Source organism: Carettochelys insculpta, chromosome 29 (assembly GCF_033958435.1).
Source record: "Carettochelys insculpta isolate YL-2023 chromosome 29, ASM3395843v1, whole genome shotgun sequence".
NCBI classification, from domain to species: Eukaryota; Metazoa; Chordata; order Testudines; family Carettochelyidae; genus Carettochelys; species Carettochelys insculpta.
The window spans coordinates 14509821-14522420 of NC_134165.1; the positions used below are offsets into that span (position 1 = coordinate 14509821).

General features: G+C 64.1%; 1 protein-coding gene across 8 annotated transcripts in view; it reads left to right on the plus strand.

The window, feature by feature from the left end:
- Positions 1-9649, plus strand: part of BAZ2A (bromodomain adjacent to zinc finger domain 2A) — a 29712-nt gene extending 20063 nt beyond the window's left edge. For 7 of the 8 annotated variants that reach the window (XM_074979671.1, XM_074979672.1, XM_074979674.1 and 4 more), the window contains 14 exons: positions 8-82; positions 1406-1568; positions 1996-2055; positions 2174-2312; positions 2392-2945; positions 3334-3526; positions 3838-3993; positions 4078-4235; positions 4480-4763; positions 5084-5216; positions 5699-5845; positions 6139-6371; positions 6591-6734; positions 6964-9649. In XM_074979671.1, the coding sequence (XP_074835772.1) occupies positions 8-82; positions 1406-1568; positions 1996-2055; positions 2174-2312; positions 2392-2945; positions 3334-3526; positions 3838-3993; positions 4078-4235; positions 4480-4763; positions 5084-5216; positions 5699-5845; positions 6139-6371; positions 6591-6734; positions 6964-7132 (2608 nt within the window). In that variant the 3' untranslated portion in view covers positions 7133-9649. The remainder of the gene's footprint in view (positions 1-7; positions 83-1405; positions 1569-1995; positions 2056-2173; positions 2313-2391; positions 2946-3333; positions 3527-3837; positions 3994-4077; positions 4236-4479; positions 4764-5083; positions 5217-5698; positions 5846-6138; positions 6372-6590; positions 6735-6963) is intronic. The other variant, XM_074979670.1, reaches the window with a different exon arrangement.
- The last annotated feature ends 2951 nt before the right edge of the window (positions 9650-12600 follow it).

A 12600-nucleotide genomic window follows, 5' to 3' on the forward strand; every position in this document is an offset into this window, starting at 1 on the left:
TTTGCAGTGAAATCGACAAGACTCTGGAGAACATGTCGAACTACCGAAGGAACAAATGGATCATCGAGGGCAAGCTGCGAAGGTGGGGGCCACCGAGGGCTTCCTGCAGCTACTGGGGGATGGGGGTGGAGGAGCTTGCTGGTGTGTGGGGCACAGAAGGGGGACGGTGCGTCTGGTCAGCTGATCAGCCAGATAATGGTAATTGCCTGCCTGTTACCCGACTGCGGTGAAATACTGCAGGAGCACTTGGTGACCCCCCCCGTCATCTCTCGGAAAGTCCTCGTAGTTCATCATCTGTACCAATGCAGGACCAGCTCAAGAGACGCACAGGGGAGGATGGCAATGCCCTACCGGGTCACCCCGACTTCTGCGCTGCTGTCTTCAGAGCTGGGTGCACAGCATGGCTGCTGCTGGCTGTGGGCCCAGCTCTGCAGGCAGCAGTGCAGATGTGAAGGTGGCGACACCATACCAGGGCATCCTTCTGCGTTGCTGCTGGTGGCGGTTCTGCCTTCAGAGCTGGGCTCCCCACCAGCAGCCCTGGCTGTCCAGCTGCCCAGCTCTGAAGGCAGCACAGAATTAAAGGTAGCTGTTCTCCCTCTACAATGCACTTGCCACTGCCCCACCCCTGATTCCTTTGAGAGTCAAGGCTTGTACAATTCCATCATCAAATATCAGATTCAAGCGGCTGAAATCACAAGCTCGGCCATTTTAAAAAGCCCATGCCCGGGGAGTTGACCAAAATGGATCGTGAGGCCCTGAGCGGGACCCGACAGAGCCACGGTGTGAGTTTACCATGGCGATCACTGTAGTGCGTGATGCTCACGGCGAAACAGAATGACAAGAAATACTGGATGTGATTCTCACAGCAAACCAGTCGCTGAGAGAAGAAGACCCGCCCGACTACACTCACGTAGTATCGTAAAATCCGCCTGGCTGCCGAAGAACAGAGGGTGGTCGATAATTAAATTGCATGGTGTTTTTTTAACATCGTACCAAGAAGAGCTGCTTTGATGAGTCAGTGGCAGCCGCTGAATTTGAACATCGCTGACTGAAGGCAAAGCCAGCTGGAGACCTGGTGTTTTTCGGGTGCTGAGGTTGAGAGCTGGGGAGCATCAATGCTTTTAAACCATTTGGTCGTTTGTCGGTTGCTGACTTGAGCGGCTGTGTTAGGACCAGTGGAATGCCCAGCCCGGCGTCTGGCAGAGAGCCATGGAGGGTGGCTGTTGGAGGGGAGAGGTGGGTGCCGGGGGTCCCGGTGGCAGGCAGGGTTTGCTGCTGGTTAGACTGAATCAGCTCTGCTGGGGCAGTGTCAGAGCTCTCGGCCTCTTGCATCCGAACCGTGCGCCTGCCTGTTTTGGGGCTGGTTCACGGGTCAGGATCACTCATTCTCTGTGCGGCTCTGCAGGTTGAAAATTGCCCTGGCTAAGAAAACAGGCCGCCCAGAGTCGGAGATCATGGGACTGGACGAGGGGCCCAGACGCCGCAGCTCCCGCATCACGGAGGAGAACAGCGGCCTGGAGGCAGAAGAGGAAGAGAGCCGGGGCCGGAAATCCCGCAAGGACGAGGAGGTAGCAGTATGGCAGGGCCGGGGTACAGGCGTGGGGAGTGGGTCTGTCTTCGCCTGTGGCAGTGCGGCGTAGTGGTTAGAGCAGCAGGTTAGGGGAGACAGGACGCCTGTTTTTTTTCCAGCTCAGACACCGACTCTCGCTCGTCTAGCTCCCCCGTGCCTCATTTTCCCATCTGTGCCATGGACGCCCCGTGCCTCATTTTCCCCATCTGTGCCATGGACGCCCCGTGCCTCATTTTCCCCATCTGTGCCATAGAGGCAACAGTACAAGGTTGAACCAGTGCCAGTGACTTGACGTTCGAGGGGGAAGCGCTATCCCCCCATCCCGTCTACGCAGGCGTCCAGCATGCAGCTTCAGGGAACTTAGACCCAGAACGAGTGGGGAGCTGGGTTAACCCCTCCTGACACTCCCCTCTCCTCGCTCCCAGGTCAGCATTCCTGCGTCCAGCGTCCCAGAGCTGGAGCGGCAGATCGAGAAGCTCACCAAGGTGCGGTGGGTCCGGGTGAGGGTGGGGAGCTGTCGGCCCCCGCCTCTGGATTCCCCGGGGCGGCCCCTGGCTGAGCCCCCACCCACCCCAGTCGCTCACCCCGTCCACTCCCCCCCAGAGGCAGATGTTCTTCCGGAAGAAGCTGCTCCAAGCCTCGCAGACGCTGCGAGCCGCGACGCTGGGCCAGGATCGCTACCGCCGGCGGTACTGGGCTCTGCCCCACCTGGGCGGGATCTTCGTGGAGGGCTCCGAGGCAGGTGAGCTGGGACGGGCGCCCCCGGCGGGCGGATTGGTGAGGTTCCCACGGCTCTGATCTCTTCCTTCCCCGCCTTGCAGCAGCGGAGGAGGTGCGCAAGGCAGCGCTGCCGGAGGAGGAGGGAGAGGAGGCTGTGCAGAGCTGCCCGGTGAAGAAGGAACCGGTCGAGGGGCCCCTCCCCGGCCGGCCAAACTGCGGGGCCTCCCGGTCGCGGGGCCGACCACGGAAGAGCAGAGACGAGCCGGCCCGGCCCAAGGCCCAGCCTCTCAACGGGCTCCTGGAGGACTCCCTGCCCCCCTGCCAGAGCCAGCATGACCTGAGCCAGTCGGCCTTCTTGTCCTGGCTGAGCCAGACACAGTCGGCGCTGCTGAACAGCTCCGTTCTCACCCCAGACAGCAGCCCCGGGAAGGAGGCCCCCAGCCCCCCTGCCCCCGAGGGGCCCGCCCTGGAGGAGAGCTCCCCGGAGAGGCCGGAGAGCAGGGGGCCCTGGTTCAACTTGCTACCCAGGACGCCCTGCGACGCCGACGCCGACGCCACCCCCTTCGCTACCTCTTCGCCTGAGCCCCCCGCCAGAGCCACCTCCCCGATCTGCAGCCTGCGACCCGGGGAGCAGCCCAAGGCCGCCGGCAGGCAGGTGAGAACCGGCTGTGGGAGAGTGTGGCCGGGGGTACCAGTCTGAATCGGGGTTCTCCTCTGGGGTGATATTCACAGAGCAGCTTCCCTGTCTGTCCCCCGCTGGAGGCCCCTCCACGCCCCTCTGTCCCCACGGGCGTGGCTGGCCCTGGCAGGAGTCATGCTGAGCAGGGCTGGGAACCCTTTGCCCTGGCAGCAGGAACTGAGCCCCACAGGGGCCGGGTGGAGCCATGGCTTCTTTGTCTGGGGCTGGCAGGGGCTGTGTGGGGAGGGGAGGGGTGGGGTGGGGGCAGGAGCCCTGTGCCGGAGTCTCACTTAGACCCAGAGCCCCTGGGGCTGGGCAGGGCCGTGTGGCCAGCGCCCCTCACCCAAGCTGTCTCCCCTGCCAGCCAAACAGCCCTGCCTCGCCTGGCCCCGCCAGCCCCAGGGCGCCCGGCCCGTGCCCGAGGAGCCGAGGTGGGGCTGAGAAGGGCCCAGGGGTGCTGGGGCAGCCCAAGCGCCGGGGCCGGCCCCCCACCAAGTTCTTCAAACAGATTGAGCAGCAGTACCTCACCCAGCTGACGGCGCAGCCTGTGCCCTCCGGTGAGTCTCCCCATGCCCCTCCCTGCCAGGCAGCGCCCCCAGCTCGGCTGCCTTCCCTCCGCGGGGCAGCGCCGTTCCCCACCTGCCCACGCCGGCACGGCCTCCTTCCCAGCCTGCCGCTCTCGGGGTGCCCAGCCGTGGCCCCGGGCTGAAGGCAGAGAGCTGGGGCGGGCGGGCACTCTCGGTCCCGTTCCCTGGCGTGCCCCTGGCTGGGGGTGGGGCCTGTGCCCTTCCCCTGGGTGGCGACTGGCAGCTTGGGGGCCCTTCCCCCCCGGCCCTGGGCTCAGCCGGCTCTGCCGCCCCCCCGGCAGAGATGCGCAGCGGCTGGTGGTGGCTGAAGGACCCCGAGGAGCTGGAGGCCGTGGCTCGGGCTCTGCACCCCCGGGGAATCCGCGAGAAGTCCCTGCACAAGCACCTCACCAAGCACAAGGAGTATCTGCGGGAGATCTGCGCACGCGCCATTGCTGGTGAGGACGCGGCCTGTGGGGGGTGGGGGCCGGGGGAGACCGCCGGGCTCTAACCCCCTCCCTCCCTCCCTCCCTCCCGGCCAGATCCCATCTTCCAGCCCCAGGCGGCCGGCGCCCCCGTGTCTCAGGAAGCCTTGGCCGGGTGGTCGGTGACGGAGCGGGCCTACGAGGCGGACTTGGCCCTCCTGCAGTGGGTGGAGGAGCTGGAACAGCGGGTGCTGATGGCTGATCTGCAGATCAGGGTAGGGAGCGGAGCCCCTGGAGGGTCTGGATAGTGGGGGCGGGGGGACACCCCTCCTGTCTGCTGCACTCGGGTGCCAGGGAAGCTTAACAGCCCCCGGACTCCAGGCACCCCCAGGGCTGTGGCCTGAGCTGGTGCTCGGGGGTTGGGAAAGTCAGCTGGGACCCCTGCTGGGCACAGGACCTTCCTTCCCCCGCCCTGGATCCTGCCCCCCCACCCCCAGTCTCAGGCTCTCCCTCCCCCAGGGCTGGACCTGTCCGGGCCCTGACTCGGTGCGGGACGACCTGCGGTACTGCGAGCACAAGGTGGGGGCCCTGGAGGACATCACCCTCAAGAACCGGCGGGAGGGGTTGCCCCCGTGCCGGGAGGCCACCAACCCCCTGGACCTGGCGGTGCTCCGGCTGGCCGCGCTGGAGCAGAACGTCGAGCGGCGGTACCTGAAGGAGCCGCTGTGGCCGCCGCATGAGGTGGTGGTGGAGAAGGCCGTGCTCAGCAGCCCCGAGGCGCCGGCCCTGGGCAGCACGGAGATGTGAGTGCCGGGGACAGGGCCCCAGAGAGCAGGCTGCGCGCCTGGGCTGGGAGCCAGGACTCCTGGGTTCTCCCAGCTCTGGGATCTGGGGGGCTAAATGGGGGTGGTAGAACTCCTGGGCCGCCTTTCTAGCCCTGCCGTTGCCTTTCCATGTGTTTGAGGCCAGTCCCTTTCCATGCCTCAGTTTCCCTTCCTGGGAGACCTGCTCAGTAACCCCCCTCCCCAGGGCTCTGGCGTGTGGCAGAGGTTCCTTAGCCTGCGCCCAGCTCCCTGTCAGGGCACCCTCCATGCTCTGGGCTGAGGGTCTGTTCCTCCCCCAGCGCCTACGAGATCACCCCCCGCATGCGGACGTGGCGCCAGACCCTGGAGCGGTGCCGGAGCGCGGCCCAGGTCTCCCTCTGCATCTACCAGCTGGAGAAGTCCATCGCCTGGGAGAAGTCAGTCAACAAAGTGGTAAGAGTGGGTGGGGGAGTCTAGTTCCAGCCACAAGCGAGTGCTGGGGATGTGGGGTGAAGTGGCAGCCTGTGGAACTCCCTGCCGCAGGAGGGACAGCCGGGGCTGGAACTTAGGGGCAGCAAGGGAGGTCAGAGCTGAATCTAGACTGGATGGACCTGCAGGAGTAAGAAATAAATGCCTGGCCCTGCCCCTTTTGGGGAGCAGTGTGGCTCTGCCTGGCCCCACCCAGCTTGGGGTGGGGTCCAGCCCTGCTTGGCTCCACCCAGTTTAGGGGGTGTGTTCCTGCCTGGCCTCCAGCAGTTTGGGGAGGGGTGTGGCTCTGCCTGGCCCCGCCCAGCTTGGGGAGGGGTCCAGCCCCATTTGACTCCACCCAGTTTAGGGAGTGTGGCCCTCCCTGGCTCCACCCACTTTGGAGAGGGCAGTGGCCCTGTCCAGTTCGGCCCCGCCCCCTCCCCACCATGTGCTCCCCCTGCCCCCAGACGTGCCTCGTGTGCCGGAAGGGGGACGACGACGAGCGGCTGCTTCTGTGTGACGGCTGCGACCGCGGCTGCCACCTCTACTGCCACCGGCCCAGGATGACGGAGGTGCCGGCTGGGGACTGGTTCTGCTCCGTCTGCATCGCCCAGGTACCTCCTCCTGCGCCGTGGGAAGGTCTGAGCCTGCCTGAGCCCAGGGGGCTGCCCCCTCCACTGCCCCTGAAAAGGGAACTGAGGTCGGGGTGAGCAGGGCAGGGGGCCCCTGTCCCCCCCATCCCCCAGAGGCTTCTCTAGGGGCCCCCAAGCTCTTCTGGGCCACCTCTAACAGCCCCCCTCTCCTCAGTGGGTGCAGGACTCGGAGGAGCATTGCCCCCTCCTGCCTCGGTTTCCCCCCGGGGCAGCCGGTGCCAGCTGCTAACTCCTCCCCGTTGGTCTCCTTGCAGGCGGGGGGCGAGTACCCGCCGGACCCCAGTTCGCCCCGGCGGGGCAAGAAGCGGAAAGGCGGGCGCCTCTTCGGGGCAGGCTTCCTGGAGGAGGAGCAGAGCTCCGGGCACCGGGCCGTGCCGCGGAAGCGCGACGCCCTGTGGGTGCCCCGCTACTCAGGGGAGGGCCTGTCCCCCTCCAAGCGGAGGAGAGTGTCGCCGCGCGGGCAGAGCAGCGACCTGACCTTCTGCGAGTGCGTGCCCGCATCGGGGCTCGGGGGGGGCGTCCGTGGGGCTGAGATGGCGGGGGGGGGCAGGGGCATGGGCCTGCCCATGCGGGGGGCTGGGATGGGGGGCCGTGGGGTTGCCTGAGCTGGGGGGAGGGGCCTGGGGGGGGGCTCTAGGCTTGGCCCCCATGCACTGGGGTGTCCAGCCCTGCCCCCTCTGACTGCTGGCTCCTCCTCCTCGGGCAGGATCATCCTGATGGAGATGGAGGCGCAGGAGGAGGCCTGGCCCTTCCTGGAGCCCGTCAACCCTCGCCTGGTGCCCGGCTACCGGAAGGTCATCAAGAACCCCATGGACTTCGCCACCATGCGGACGCGGCTGCTCCGGGGCGAGTGAGTGGGGGGGGGCAGCTCAGACACCCCCCACCCCGTTGGACTATTGTCCCCACATCTGGCTCAGGGGGCATCCGCTGTCTGTTCCCCAGGGGCGGGCGGGTAGCTGCACCCGAGGAGAGATGGGGGGCTGGGTGGGGGAGGGGGAGATGGGGGGCTGTGCCCGGGCACGGGGGGGGCTCTGGAGGCTGCCGGGGGGGCCACTCAGTCCCTTCCCCCCCCCCCCCAGGTATGTGAGCTGCGAGGAGTTCGCTGCCGACGCCAGGCTGGTGTTCGACAACTGCCAGACCTTCAACGAGGACGAGTCGGAGGTGGGCCAGGCTGGGCGTGCCATGCGCCGCTTCTTCCAGAGCCGCTGGGAGGAGTTCTATCAGGGAAAACCGGCACCGAACCCCTGAAGTGGGCACGGGGCCGGGGGGGGCGCTCCCCACCCCTGCCAGCCCCGGCCTGGGACCTGTCTCCTGCGGGGCCAGGGAGAGCGCCCGGGAAATAAACGGACTCCGCCGGAGCCGGTCTCGCTGCCTGCTGAATTCCTGACGGAGGCCGGCACGGCACGGCACGGCACGGCACGGCCCCTCCCCCCAGGGGGCTCAGGGTAACGGGGCGTCTCCGAGCCCAGCTCCCCTTCCCCCTCGGCCTGCTGGACTGAGAGAGCCAAAAAAAGAAAAAAAGACCTGGCGCCCCCAGCCGGCTGCCGGGGAGGCGCCCGGCCAGGAGGCTTCCCCATAGCAATAGTTCGGAGGGACAGCGCTGGCCGGTAACGGACCCACCTCGTCACAACCGCACTGAGATGTGCTGCTTCCCTGCCGGGACCGCCCCCCACCCGCCCGGCACCTAACCCAACCCCCAGCCCCTACCGTTTGACACTTTGCTGGGGGGGGTCCAGCTCACTGTTGTCCCGCTCCCCCCAACACACACTGGGTCCAACTTTTCTCTGCTGTAGGACTGTCCTATCCACCCCCCCCAAGTCTGGCTGCAGGGACCTGGCTGGGCGTGGGGGTGGGGGTGGCTTTGTTCCTATGAGCCTGTCTGGCGGACGCTGAATGTGCACACCCGTGGGGATCGCTTTGGGGTAGAGTCCTGCTGGTGGGTTTCCTCTCCCCCTGCCCCCCCAGCTGGTGGGTTTGCACCCCGGGGCCCCCCCGCCCCACCCTGCTTTGCGATCATCGTCGGAAGCCCAGGTCTCGCCTCGCAGTGGAGCGGGGCCCATCCCTTCCAGCCGGGGGTGGCCGAAGGACGGCAGAGCATAAGCAGAGCCAGGGTCGGTCCCCCCCTGCCCCCCAGTCCTGTTGCTGGCTCCCCAGACCTTGAGCTGCTGTTTTGATCCCAGGGACGCTTGCACCAGCCCCCCGCCTTCAGCCACACACCTGCCCAGCGTGCAAACCTCGTCCCCAGCTTGAGCACCCGCCTCTGTGGGTGTGTCATGCCACCCCCCAGCTCCTCTTGTTGGGCGTGGGGCAGACTGGCCTTGGTCACCGCAGGGGAAAGGCCCCGGCTCCCAACGCCAGAGGTCCCAGCAGATTGTCTCCGTCCTCAAGGCTTGCTCCCTCCCCACCCTGCCACTCCTGCTCGGGGCCTAGGGATATAGGCACCCAGCTTCAAACGAGGAGGGTGCCCACTCACATCCCTGTTCACCTGTCTCTGCTGGCCCCTGGCCACCACCTCCTCGTGGCAGCTGTTCACTCTGCCCCCTGGCCGGGCTCCCCCCGACCTTTCTGGAATGTGGGGTGGGGGGGAAATCCCCCTTCCCCTTTCTGAATCTTCAGCCCCATAGAGGATGGAGAGTCGGGTGTGGAACTCACCCCCCCGCCCCCCCGCAGCTGCCTGCTCCCCCACCCCTGAGCACTCAAACCACGGTATTACGGGTACATGCCTGGCGCAGAGCCGTGACGGACAGGCCCCCCCAGAGCATCTTCAGTGTCCGGCCCAGCTGGGCTACAGCCAGGACCCCCCGACTCCCCAGCCTGTCATCCGCGCGCCCCAGGAACACTGAAACGAACTAGCCTACCTTGCCTGAGATGGCAGCAGCCTCGGTTGTGCATTCCACCCGCCACCCCTCGTCGTCTTTCAAAAGTAGCCTTTTTTTCTATCAAATAACCTCAAAATGTTTTATTTTATTTTATTTTGGCTTTGAAATAAGAGGTGGAGTTGAAGTCTATTTGAACGGACTTTATAGTATGCACAAATATTTATATTTTATCTAAATAACGGCGCTGTAACAAACTTTTTTTTTTGTTCTGTTGGAGTTTTTTTGTTTTTGTGTTTTGGATCGGTCCAGTCAGGGGAAAGTTTTTGGAGTCTGCAATGTTGTGGCGGTGTTCATTTTGATTTTGTTGCCCTGATTTGTAAGACCCCTGCCCCTGCCCCCCACCCCACCCCCTCCAAAAATTTAATCCAGGTGTGTCCGAAAGTCCAGTTATGTACTCGTTCTCACTGTGGATGTACTGGAGGGTAGAAATCCATTTTGGACTGACTAAGAGAAATTTTAGGATGTGGAATATATTTTATTTTTAACCCTTAATGACTTGGCTTTGTAAATTACATTGGAGCGGGGGAGGGGGATCTAGTCCTGGCCTCCGACCCCCCATCTCTGTCCAATAACACAGGAAGACCCTCGCCAACCTACAAGAAAAATGTTCCTGCATCCTTTGTAAAAAGGAACAGGAACGGCTCTTTTTGTATAACCAAATGTGGTGTTTTAGTGACTCTTTTGATAATGTACAGGTTTTGTGAATTTAAATTTATTTCTTTCTATATTTTTAGGACCAATCTCATTTTTAATAAGGTTTAAAGGAAAAAAAAAAAGTTATTCTAGGTGAACTCCTGTTTGTTGCCATGTGATGTTCCCACAAGTACGGCTGTAGATTGCTTGTCAAGCTGTGAGAATAAAAAACCAAACCCACGTTTGATAGAGACGGCGTCGTCGGGGGGTTTTTCTGGGGCGGGGGAGGTGGGAGTGTAAACGGACCCGCTGCCTTTTGGGGTACAAGGTCGAGTGCTGTCTGGGGAGGGAGGAAATGAGGCAGAAGCCGTGCCCAAGGGAGTTAGGAGCATGGAAGCCAGGAGATTTGAGTACGGAGACGGTAAGGAAAATTTTTTCTGCTTTCAATGCCCTTATCTTCCCTCCCCCCACCCTCTGATTTTATTTGGGGGAACAAGTGTTGAAATATTCCCCAGCCCACCTCTGCCAGCAGCAGCCCCATCAGCAAAATCTCCACGTCGTTCACCCGCCACGCGCAGAAGAGCAGCTCGTGGAGCTTGTCCAAGGCCGTTTTTGGTGGCCCAGGCTGGTTCCAGAGGGCAGGCAGCAGGCCTGGAAGCTGGCCCGTGCCAGCCTGCCCGCACCCGGCACTGTCCCTCTGGAATGAGCCCCACAGGCAGCTGGGCTGTGCGTGAGGCTGTTAAAGCTCAGCCCTGCCCAAGGGCTTTGGGCATTGCTACAAGCTGTAGCGCACAAGGGCCAATAAGGTTTAGCAGTCTGCACCCTGTGTCCCTGATTCCTGCGCCTGCGGAGGCGTCTGCCTCCCTGTGCCTGCTGAGTCATGCCTGTACAGCTGCTTGTGACGCATCCAAACATGCCTGAGCAGCGGATCCCCCGTGCCACCCCCTCAGCTTGGGGATGGACGGAGGGGGCTGTGCCACTCCTGCACTGCAGCCCCCCCCCCAGGCTTCGGTCCAGCCCCCTGGCACAGCCAGGTTCCTGCTCCTCAATCACCGGAGCCTGGCCGGGTTGGGGCAGTTGGTCCTTGCTGCTGCCCACGAGTGCCAGGCTCTGGGCTGGCCCTGCTGGCAGTCCCAGGGGGCCAGGCCCCTATGTGGTGGTGTCCCTCAGCTGCACCACCCTTGTGCTGTTTAACTAGGCCCAAATTCCCCAGGGGCTGGATGTGGGAGCAACCCCAGGAGCTAGCGTGTGCAACGGGGGGTGGGGGCCAGCCCAGCTCCTGCCAAGGTAGTGTCCCCCAGCAGCGGGGGGGGGGCCTGTTTCCCTGCCCATGGGGGTAAAAAGCCAGGGCCCCTCCATGCATGGCGCCTGCAAGGGCCTTTCCTACCCGCCCACAGAGGAGACAGAGCTGATTTTTTTTTTCCTTTCCCACCTTTTTATTTAAAAACAAACTTCCACATGAGCCTGGGGGGGGTGGCAGGGTGGGGGACGAGCCCGGCTGGAGGCGCACAGAAGCTGGTGGAATACAAAACTAGAAACTTCTCGAGCTTTAAAAAAACAAAAACCCCAGAACATAAAACCCTGTACAAAAACGCTCCTTGGCATAAGGGCATGAAGGCTGGCGGGGGGGGTGTGTCGGGGGGGGGGGGGGGAGGCGCACAGGGGCTGCAGAGCCAGGCTCAGAGCTACTTTTGGGGGGGGGGGGGGCAGAAGATCACCCCCCCCACACCCGACCCAGCCAGGCTCCCTGGCCAGCACTGGGCTATGCGGTCCCCTCCCCAGGGAGCAAGGGGGCCCTGCCGCCCCCCCCCCCCCTGCCAGCCTGACACCCAAGGCCAGATGCTCTTTACACACCCCTGCTCCTCTGCCAGCTGTGTGTCCCCCCGTCCCCCCCCAGCACCCCAGCACTGGGCAAACAAGCACCTCCTCTTTGGTTAGCTCGTGGCGGGGGGGGGCCCAGGCAGGGCCGGCCGGCTCCCCCCACCCCCACCCCAGGGCCGGGCAATGGCCCAAAACCCATTGAGAAGGGCCCCCCCCCGGCCCGGCAGCCAGGCACCCCAGGAATTAGCAGCATGAGGTGTGTGACACCAGGAGTGACCCAGCAGTGTGGGCCCTGCCCCCCCCCCCCCCCCCCCCCAAAAACCGGGTGCAGCAGCACAGGGAGCATATGGCCTGACATTTTTTTTTTTTGGGGGGGGGGGGGGGGTGTGCCAAGCTAGCAGGCAGCTGGTGCCCTGCGTCCTACCCATGGGGCGAACAGGGCCGAGCTGCCAGCTGGGGCACACGGTGCCACCCAGTGCTTGGGCTAGAGCCAGCCTGGCTGCCCCACAGACAACCCACTGCTCGCCTGTGCCAGGACAGCTGCCAGCCACCGCCACCCCCCCCCCCCCAAAAGGCCTGGCACAGCTGGTATTGGGGGGGGGGGGGAGGGAAGCAGGGCTGAGCCACACCTGCCCATGTGGGCACAGCAGGTTACCCTGCTCCTGGCCCCCTGCACAGGATGGGGACCAACCAGCAGCAGCTCAGTGGTGTGAGCCATTGCTAGGGCCCAGGCCCCCCCGCCCCCTGCCCCGGCCGAGGGGCTGGGGCTGCTTTTCTTTTTTTGGGGGGGGGGGGGGGGGGAGACCAGCAGGCCTGGCAGGGGACCAGGGGCTGCCCCACCACAACACCACCCCCCCCGCCCCCCCCCCAAACTCTTCCCTGGTGGGGGGGGGGCCCTCCAGGCTCAACCTGCACTGCCCCCCCCCCCCCCAAAAAAAAAACAAAAACCCAACACTAACCACCTCAAACAACTGCAACTCACCACAGGTTGTCAGCTGGTGTTTTTTTTTTTTTTTTAAACGCACCCCCCCCCCCCCAGCTTCTTAAGGAGGGGCCACTATTACCCCAGCCACCAGAGCAGCAAAATCTCACCGCTGCGCCCCCCCCCCCCCCCAGGGAAATGGCTAATTAAAAAAAAAAAAAAGACAGAGACTTACCAAAAAAAAATTCATGAAAAAGAAGAGAGTCGTCAAACAGCCATTGGGAGCCCGGGGCGGGCGGGGGGGGGGGCAGCCACAGGCCACAGCTGTCTCAGGGATTCCCCAAGGTCTGCCCCCCCCCCCCCCCACACACACAACCAAGCACACCCCAGGAGCAGCCCAGGGCCTCAGAGCCTGCCTGACTAGAACACAGCCCCTGGGGCACAAGCCCCAGCACCAGGCT